The 10,395-nt window shown below is 54.2% G+C and overlaps 1 protein-coding gene across 1 annotated transcript; it reads right to left on the bottom strand.

Annotated features, from left to right (window-relative positions):
* Positions 1 to 1,404: 1,404 nt before the first annotated feature.
* Positions 1,405 to 9,936, bottom strand: PMM1 (phosphomannomutase 1; the record flags this gene model as incomplete). The annotated part of the gene is made up of 6 exons (XM_010135336.1): positions 1,405 to 1,646; positions 2,418 to 2,533; positions 5,509 to 5,584; positions 7,260 to 7,359; positions 9,590 to 9,681; positions 9,860 to 9,936. Coding segments are annotated over 6 exons (584 nt in total), but the record flags the coding sequence as incomplete, so codon positions are not given.
* Between the last annotated feature and the right edge of the window lie 459 nt (positions 9,937 to 10,395).

Here is a 10,395-nt window from a genome sequence, read left to right as displayed (position 1 = left end):
GGAATGGGAGAAAAAAGAGGAGAGGAAACAGGACCAAGAGATGGAGCAGTGCCATACTAGCAGGGATGTGCTGAGAAAGGCTCCCAGGGAGCAGTATGTGGAGAGCTTCTGCAGGAACCTCCAGCACCCTCCAGGTCCACAAACACCAGACACGTGTGCCTCGGGGAGCTAGCTATAAGCAAGACATCTCTATGGAGGCAATTCCTGAGCTCCTCTTGAGTACCAAGTTGTGACTAATGTCACTGGTGCAGTCACACACCCAAGGGAAATGGCCAGGAATAAAGGGGGAATGTGAGGAGGTCAAGGGCCAAGGAAGAAATGTGGCTTTGCAACCCATGAAGACCTCGAAGAGGAGCAGGAGGACACAACAGCTGCACTGGAGAACCCGAGTCCCTAAAGGTGACCACGTAAACTAGGCGTGTGGGACAAGGTGGGGTGGAAAAGCAAGCTCAGAGGGCACTGTTGAGCACGTACCTCTGCTGGCACTAGAAACCAGCTCTGGCCTGTGCTGGCCCTCTGTGAAAATGCCTCTGAGAGCATGATGGAAAACTGAGCACTGGGAAGGAAGGGGACTTGGTCTGTTACGAATGCCCTGGGTAAGGATTTACACTGCCACACCTGTGACGCCTAATGGACACACAGGTGGGAAAACTGTTGGGAACCCTTCTGCCACCAACGGCTCTGCAGGGTGCTCTGTACACACCAGGCAGCCAGGGCCCCCCAGCTGCACCAGGCATGGTCTGACTTGACAACCTCTGCAGACCATGAAAAATAAACCCACGGCAGCCTCTTTTTTTTTTTTTTGTAAGCTATAAAGAGAACTAGTTTCTTCATGCACCTGAGCAAAGCTCAAAGCAGGAGCAGAGTAATTTCAAAACTGTCATTCCCAGGTCACCTGTAGGGACAGGAATGATGTGACACTGCGGTGGACACAGTGATCCTCTCCATTAGGATGCACAACGCTGCAGCGAGCTGGGGTTGCCGCTACCCCTCCCTACCATGGGCTTGGAGCAAACAGCCTCCCTGGCCTCTCACTTCATCGCAGCTCTGGTAAGAGCGCCTGAGGCCTCAGCAGCTCCATCCTCCCCAGCCAAGGCGCAAGGGAGGGCGAAAGGTGAGATGCGTGTTCCCTCATGCAGAAGTGTTAACAGAAACAGAGCGAAAAAGAAGAGAAGAGGGGAGAGAGCATGGGATGGACACGCACATGCTCTTGCGTCTGGCCCTTTCAAATGCCGTCCGATCAAGAAAGCATCTGCATTGCCACCCACCACAGCCCAAACTATCCAGACAGAAGCTTTTCTGGAGGTGAGGAGGATCCGGTCCCACAAGCCCCAGCTGCAGATGGGGAGTGCTGAAGGGCTGCTCAGCGAAGATCTGCTCCTGCACACCCACTCACACTCACAGGTTACATCCTGACCAGCTCTGGAAAGTGTTTTCTACCCTGAGCAGAACCCTCAAATGAAGGTGCTTTTCCTGGCGGGGGAAGAGGGTGGGGCCAGGGCAGGACTGGGGGCACCTGGCAGTCAACATTCATTTGCTCTCTCTGGAAAGAAGATTTCGCGGCATCGTTGGATCGTGTCCTGGGGGGACTGGACGCTGTGTCCCACTGTACGGGGATCGTCATAGATTTCATAATCATTCCCTCCCTGCAATGGAATAGAAAATAGGGAAAGCATTAGCATGATCTTGCCAGAGCATCCTCAACTGTGAATCTGCATCTTGCTCTGTCCTGTGAGGAGCTGGGGTGGGAGCCAGGGGCTGGGCAGGCAGGGACCTGCTGCGAAGGGACTGCTAGGGCTTTACTGGCCCAGGAGGGGCAGAAGAGGCTGGGCTGAGAGCCCTGCCCCTCCCTCTTGCCTCCCCTCTTCTGCGCTAGGGGAGGAGCAAAGAAAGGATGGGGCAAGTCCAGCAAAAACTTATCCAGAGGCCTGGGGATAACGCCTGCCCTGCCTATGGAAGGGCCAACAGAAGGTGGGGCGGGCACATTTGGGAGGCAGAGGTTGCCATCATATGGGAAGAGCTGAGGGAATGACCAAGCTGGTCTATAGCAGCAAGGAAGCACCATCCTCTGCTGCTCTAAAGGGAAAGCAAAGCTGTTCTTGCTATTGAAAAGCCCTCTCCTGAGTGCTGGAAACACGTGTTTTGGGTCCTGCAGGCTGCAGGAATGGCTGCCCTCCTCCTGAGGGTGGCGGTCGGGAGGAAATTGATGCTTTGGTGGACCTGCTCCCCAGCACAGTGCATTCAGGGTGATTTCCCCACAACCCAGTGGGCCTGCTGCCACCTGCAAATCTGCGCCGGATGGGAGCATCTCTCCCCCTCACAACACTAGAGGTCTCCGTCAAGGACCCAGGCTGCGGGACCCATGAGGGAGCAGCTCCACGCAGGAGAGAAAGCAGCCATGTGTGGGGCATACTCACAGGGGTCGTCTCGTTTCCAAAGAAGTGGATGGTCTCAAATCTCTCGTCATCGAGCACGTTGAGGCAGTAGCGCTTGTCCCAGCCCTCTGGGAAGACATCAAAGCTGATCATGCCACCTGCCAGCAGAAGGGAGGACACTGGGTAACACTGGTGGGAGCTAGCTGGTCCTCTCACTCTGGGATGGGCAGGAGGAGGGGAGAGGGCCGGGTATCTGTGGGGAGCAGACAGGCACCAGCTCTGCCTTGCTGTGCCTCTTCAGCATGTGGCTAGGATAGTGGTAGATGCTGTTCCTATGACAAGAGGCTGAAGTGACATCAGCATGGCTGGGATGACATCAGCGTGGCTCCCCTGCCTGCACGCAGGCAGGAAAGCAGGAACCAGTGGCTGCAGGGGGGGAAGGTCCCAAGAGATGCATCTGTTAGTGGAGATTTGGAGTCTTGCCTTGCAGGTGACATCAGCATGTTCTGTGTTCCAAGCAGGGACCTTGTAGACTGGCACCAGGCTCTCTCCTAGGCTGCTGTTTGGACATTGCTGGTCCTTCTACAACCACTGTTCCAACAATCCTTAGCCCTGCAGGGACCATGGGCTCCCAGCACCCTGCATAAGCAAAGCAAACCCCATGCACCGCACAGCTCAGGGGTCCAAGCCAGCCACGCTGCAAGCCTCAAGCAGGCTCTGCATGCTGATCAAGGACCAAGGACCCTGCCATGGAGGTACCATGAACCCATTGACATAACTGGAGCACAACACTGGCCTGTGACCTCTTGCCACAAACGTCAAATACGGGTTGCCAACATCTGGAGGGGCACCAAGGCAGATGGGGCAAATGCAGGTAGGTAGGGGAGCTTTTCTAGGGAGCATGCATACGGGTGCACATGGACACCCACAGCCACCAAGGGTTAACAAACTTCCTAGCCCTTGCTCTTAGACCTGGCGAAGTTTACCCCAACATTGCACTACTTTTTGGGGGACCTTGGCGGCAGCACCTTCCCTCATCCTCTGGAGCTGCCTTGCAGCATGCATAGGCTGAAAAGCCAGCCCCTTGTCCCTGCACTGACAGAGGGGACATGTTCCTCCCAAAACTAAGCCCACGACTTAGAGCAATCAGAGCCGGGAGGAATGGGGATTTGAGCTGGGATGGGCATCCCCCTCCCAGTTCCGCTCTCTGCTCCTCTTTGTTTCAAGGGGAACCTCTGCTTCTCCAGGCAATCTGCTGGGCCACAAGCAATCCTGGAGTTCATGCTCTCCTCCTTCATAAATCATAACCCCACCTCTCTTAGGAAGGGGATGAGTAGATAGGTACGCTCGGGACAGTTCCTGGTGGAAGAGAGGCAACTGACCCCCTAAGCTGTTCCAATGTGCACGTCCTGTGCATGTCAACATGCTGTGCTCCTCTCCTCCCTGTCTGATTAACGTGTCCCTGTTGGTTTGGGAATCCCAAACCAACCCTTCTTGGAGCCTGTGGAGCTGGGAACAGAGCCTGTGTGCCCAGCTCAGGACAGAGGATTCACTACTGGAAAGGACGTCCCGTGCAGGGCACTGCAATACGGACAGGAACAAGTGCCCTGCCCACTCACAGATGGGGATGCCCCCAGGCTCGCAGCAGGACCCAGCATCAGAGCAGGAGCTAAATAAACCTGTCTGACCTCATTAAAATCCTTCCTGGTTTTGTATCCAAAGTCATTTACCTGTGGAAAAATGCTGCATTTCACCATGTTCTGGCCTTTTACAGAGAGATGGGCCACTAGAAGGGGCTTCTGATGCCAGCTGGAGAGAGTGGGAAATCAAAGGGAGAAGAGGTGGTGTGGAGGACAGCCAGCACTAGCCCTCGCCTAGGTGGAGCACAGGTCTGGGTGCTGCAGGGAGATCTACCACCTCTGGGGCTTGTGTCCTCTGCAGCCTGGGGCAAGACACACGGAGCCAGCTTGGCAGAAGAGCCCTGTTTCCGCTTGTCCCTGGTTTTGGATGCCTGACCTGAGATACCTCGCGTTTTCTTTGTGGAGGAGCAGGGGGCCACAGCTCCCCTTGTCTTCGTGCTTTTACACAACAGGCCAAGGCTCTTCATGGTGGCTCCCCAAAGTCAGAGGAGAAAGGCCCATTGCTCTGCTCTCATTCCCCGTGCCCACAGGGACATGGTGGTGGGGACCTCCTCCTTCTCTGTTGTGACAAACAGTGCGTGTCAGTGCTCTGGGCAGCACAAGATGCCCCTGGCAGGATGCTAAAGGCAAGGGGAGGCTCTCAGGAGGAAAGTCCTTGAAGGACCAGAGAGCCACACCCTCGGTACTGGCCCACACTGGGTGCAAGAGTGGGGTGTCACCTGCCACCTCCCAACCCCATCATACCCTTGCCTTTCGACTAGGCAAGGGGACCTTATCTCACACGTACCTACCGTTCTGCTTCAGCCCCACCACTTACACACCCTCATTTTCCTCCCCGTCCTGGCCAGACCCCCAGGATTGCTCAAGCCCCTCCTTTGGTTCCTCACCTTCGATAAGTTGGCTGTAAGAGTGTACCTCCACCCCACGTGGCTCTGCAGAAGACCACGGCACAGAAATGCAAATGCTCTGCCTCTTGACAGCTGTTCCTCCAGGAATAAAGATGTTTCCCTCATAGCCAACCCTCCCAACAAAACCCCAGCGCCGAGATAAGCACGGGACTACTGTCTCCTCCCTCACACCACTCTCTCCCTTACAGCACAGCACTCCCAAAGTGGACTGCATGTGCCTGGAGCACTGCTGGACACCTTGCTGCTGACGCATGAGCCAGGACAGACCTCCTGGGCAGGGATGGGCTTAGCAGAGCTAACTGGAATTAAGGCAGGGATAACATCACAGGACAGAAACTCGCCTGTCTGGCTGATTACCAGGGATGCAAATCTGCAGCATGGCTTATTCTCTGCCGTGTCACCCTAACGTGAATGACAATGTGTCGCCCCCATGGTAGTTCTCCAGGAACAGAAGCTCCTTGTGCTCTTACCAGGGTCTCCAAGCCCCTGGAGGGAATAGGCAGGATTCCTGCTCCCCCTCCCACTATTTTATGGGAAACACGATAAAGAGGCCAGGGCAAAGCCAGGGACGCCCCCTCTGCTCACCTCGAGAGAAACGCAGGCCTTTGCCGGCAAACTCCCTCTGCAAGGCTGCCACAAACTTCTCCCGGATCCGCTCTTTCTGCGGAAGAAAAGGAGGAGAGGGAAGGAAGGAGGGTTTGAATAATTAGATGTTGACAGTCTACCAAAAGACACCATACAGCTGGTGCTGGGCAACGCTGGCTTACTGCATTCCCCCTTCCCGCCTGTCCCCACTGTAACACCATTTAGCCAACTTTCACCAGCCCTGCCCAGTGTCTGCATAAAAAAGCCACCAGCTCAGGGCAGCTCCAGGAGGCTCCTGGGAAGAGCAGATCATAGCCCTTCCTTGGCAATTAAGTGCAATTGCTTCAATTTCCCAGAAGCTCAGTTCCCAGACTCAAAGTCTCCAGCTTTGCTTAAAAAGTCTTGTAGAGTCTTGAAAAATCTCTCAACCTCAAGACTTCCCCCTGCTCCAGGCAGAAAATTCCTGGGGCATGGGCCAAGCATTCCAGGTATCTGCCCAGAAGATCCACTGTGGCCTTCCCAGTCTGGAAGGACCATTAGTTCCAGCTCTGTTGGGCTGGAGGAGTGGGATAGAGAAGATGGTGGTGTGCGTGGTGGTGTGCTCCAAACCACCACACCCTCTCCCCCCCATTTCCCATAACTCTGCTCAAGTGATAATCACCTGTGGTGGCCATCATGGATACCTGTGGTTGTGATGGCTGCGTAGGGCTCAAGGTGGATTTGGAGGAAACAGAACAATACAAGAGCCAAGGGCTATTGTGAACGATGTGCCCACCTAACCACAGTGCTGGCCGGTGTCTGACTCGAGCCACATTTGGAAGAAATTAACCTGTGTAGTCAGTATGTAAATATGACTATACATCAGCCGTCTTACTCCACAACCAGTGGACAGCCCAGGGCCCGCTGAGCTCTCCGGCACGCCAGCGGGCTGCAGGCCAGGATCTCCCCTTGAGCAAAGATGTCTCTCAAGGTTACCCCTCAAGGTTGAGAGATTCCTTGCCGCCACAGATTCTCAGTAAATGATCAGTCACATGCTGAACTTTGAAACCTTAGCTAAGCACTTCCACTTTAAGTGCATATATAATCCTTTAGAACTGAACCACTGACCGAGTCAAAAGCTGCAGCGAGACTCCTCTCCGAGAAGGAGTTTAGAAAGCAAGGGGGTCCTTTCTGAACCTCCTGACTCCAATGGAAGGGTCTCCCCAACAGTTTTGCCTAACCCTGTCCTCTATGCAGTAAATAATCAAGCGTCCCTTGCCATCCAATCTTGTCAGACCACGGTCGCATCTGCCACCAAGCTTTGTTAAATCACTCTTTCATACCAATAAACGCACTGCTGCTTCTCTCTTAGGAGTGAAGTGCATCCCTCCACCCGCGATGCTGGGCCAGCCTGGAGGGATGGCACAACCTGTGAAGTTTAGGTCTCTCTGAGGTTTTCAGTGCAATTCTATCTTTGCTTACTGTAGTCGAGGAGACACCCTATTAAATAAGGGCTTTACGCCCTGGGATTCTCCCACAAGGCACTCTGCTGGCCACCCCAGTGCATCGGTGGTCCCCAATGAAGTCAAATTCTTACATTCATCTGTGCCTCTCCTTGGGTTTTCTGACCCACCTCTCCACCCTGTCTCCACCTCGCTGCATGTGTGGGCCTGGTGCACAGCTTGGAGCCGGGCTCCTTTCTCCTTGGGAAGGGGGGAAGCAGGTGAGACCCGAGATCTGTGGTGGTACAAAAGGGGAGGGTACACAGGTACCTTGTCCAGCTCAGAGAACTCGATTCGCTCCTCTGGAGTGCAGCTCCGTCCGATGGGGGAGATGTTCAGCATCCCGTTGCGAAACTCAATGAAGGTTCCTCTGTGGGTGGGCAAGGGCACAAGGTTACTGGGGCAAGGAGAGAAAAACAGACCTTTCCAGGGGAATGGCTGGTCAATGAAGCATGCAGTCTCTGCGGGGACATGAGGGAAGAGAGGAGCCATGCCCACTCATGAGTACTTCACACCAGGCAGAGACCAGGCACCTACAACCTCGTTTAAGGTCTCCAAGGGACTGTAAAAGAAGAGGAATAAAGAGTTCCTGTGTGCCCTGGGGGCAGGCTGGAAGCAACGAGCTTAGGTGAGATGAGAGGAAACCTTTTCTAAAGGTGTCATAACTGCAAGGACAGCTATTGCCTGGACTGGACCAGCTGTAGTGTCTCCACCCTTGGAGGCTTTTAAGAAATGTCCTCTGTGGTGGGTTGGGGCAGTGGGATGGAATAGCAGTGAATCACTGCTGATGTCCAGCAGCAGGCTGATGAGCAATCGGGACCACCTAAATCAGGCAGGACCCAGAGGGCCTTGTATCTCCTGTCTGTCCCCTGCACCTCTGACTGCAACTCTTATCTAAGCTTGCAGGGACAGGACCCAGTTCCTGCTTGCCACCCTCACCTTGCACTGGGATCACTACTCTGCTGCTTCCTTGGTGGGGTGGTTCAAAGCACTAAGCTGGCAGAAAACTGCTCCCTTTTTGCTATAAACCCACCCAGTTTTGTTTGTTTATCACTTGAAATAGCTCACTGAGGGGTCAGACAGGCATAGCACTGGTGAGGCAGAAAAAACAGGGGATGGCAGCACTTCCAATTTGAAAACAGATTAAAACTCTTGTGGAAACCTAGCTGGAGCAGGGAGATTCCCTTCCCTGCCCAGCTGAGGAGCCCTGAGCTCATTAACTTTCTGATGTCCCTCCCAGCTCTGCCTGCTGCGTCTCTGCGATAAAGCGCTTACCACTTTAAGTCCGGGGGAATAACTCCCTCCTGTCTCGTAACACAGCGAAGAACATCATAGGCAACGGACACGTGGGCAGCCATGCCTGCAGCCTGGGAGCAGCATCACTGCAGCACCAGGGGTTTGGTGGCTCATGTCCCGGGCCAAGACTTGGGACATGTGGGTTGAAGTCCGTGCTTCGCTAGAAACCCCTTCAGCCTAAATCAACAGAGGCACTTGGGAGCTGAAACTTCGCCAGGTTGTTGGGCAACCAGACAGCAATAAGGTAACCAAACAGCCTTGAGGGTTCTGGGTCCCAGCCCACACTTTTGAGGACATATTGAGCGGGTAGTCCTGTTGCAAGGAACCAACCTGGCCGTTCTCACCGGTTCTTGTATTGCTACATGGTGACTCACATCAGTCACCTCATCTGGATCACAGTTTAGCAACTTTTACCACCCTAATTTTGCCCAGACAGGTCTCCTGCTCAGCTTCACTGTACAAACCCAAGGAGAGAGCAGGAACAAACCAGCCAGGGCGAGAGGAGGGCAGAGACGCTGCTGTCAACAGCACTGCTGGCTCACACTGGCTTCACGTGTTTGTGAAACCGTGGTCTGAGGGGTGGCTCAACACTGCACCCAGGCTGGCCTAACTGCAGGCTGCCTCTGAAAGGGGTCCTCCTGCTCTCTGCTTCCACCTTCATGCCATCTGTTCCCTCTTGCTCCTTTCTGTGATAACAGGCCGAGCTGATCCAATGGAAAACTGCCCTTTTCTTTTCTGGCAGTGGCCTAGTCTTCCTCCAGAGGAGGTGTACCAACCCAACTCCCTCTGTGGTTGCTGATCTCAGAGGAGGAAGCAGACAGGAACACATGGTCAGGGGCAGAGCAGGGGCAGCCCCATTACTAGTGGCTCCAAGCGATACTGTGTTGGAAACAGTGTGAAACTGTGCTCAGACACTGGACCTCCCATCTTAAGAGCCATTGTTCATCTGTTTGGAAACTCATATGACCAATGATGCCTGATGCCCTGACCAGTAACGAGCTGGTACCATTGTCCTAAATGAGATGCACACAGTGGCTGTACCCTCATGCATGGAAAATCTGAAAGGCAAAAGAGCAGCCATTATGCTAAAAACCAGTGCATACTCTCCAGAACAAAGACCTTCCTCCATTTTTTGTCCACAGTGCCCACCTCGGTGGGACAGTGATCCTACACAGGGCCTCTAGATGCTAAGACAAAACACGGAGCAAGACAAGCTCAGTAGCTCAGCTGTTTTCAGGAGAGCTCTGGAGCCCAGAGCTTCCTAGAAATTGGTGATTGCCATTTTCATGGGCTCAGGAGATTACCGTTTCTTGGGCAGCTTCAGCAGTGCCATGTAGTTGAGACAGAAGTTGATCAGGTCCTGCAGCAGCTCTTCACCCAAATGGTCCTGAATGGCCTAGGGGAAGAGAAGGGGAAGGGAGGGAGATGCTTGACTTCCCAGGAAACCCACCCAAGAACATGATCTGGAGGAACGGGCCATTCACATCTGGCATTTGGGGAGAAGAGTCTGCCCACCTGCCCAGGGCCAGTGCTCAGGGCAGGAGAGCTGTGGCTGCAAGGGGAGCCGGATTTACCTGCTTGGAGACCAGCTGCCCATTCTTATATTGCACTGTGCCGTTCTCTGCGAAGACATAGTCAAACTTATCGATGACTGAGGGCAGAAGAAACGAAAGAGGAAACGTGAGTACTGCCTGGGAAAAGGGGCCAAAAGGACTGGGCTCAGGACCGAGCGAGCCATCCTCCCAGTTCCATGTCTCCTGTGCTCTGCAAAGGGCCACTGACCCTCCTCTCTCCACAAAGTGGGTGATGAGATTATCTTCTACTCACAGGTGGGGAAATGACGCATGCAGGGGAGAAACGATCTGCCTGAGGTCACGGGCTGAATCAGTGGCAGGACAAAGATAAGGGTTCCGAAATGTCAGGCTTTAAACCTTGTGCATGCTACTCTGCTCTCTCTCCTCCCCCCGCCACCACCAGTGTGCCGGGGTGATGCAGTTTCTCTCTCTTCCCCTTCCCACTGCCAGTTTGCCAGGGTGATGCAGTTACTGGTTATCTAACTCCAGACCCTGCTGCAACCCAGACACACAGCACTGCCGAATCCGCCATCAGC

Source organism: Buceros rhinoceros, unplaced genomic scaffold (assembly GCF_000710305.1).
Source record: "Buceros rhinoceros silvestris isolate BGI_N320 unplaced genomic scaffold, ASM71030v1 scaffold1954, whole genome shotgun sequence".
NCBI classification, from domain to species: Eukaryota; Metazoa; Chordata; class Aves; order Bucerotiformes; family Bucerotidae; genus Buceros; species Buceros rhinoceros.
This window is presented reverse-complemented; position numbering and strand designations above follow the sequence as displayed.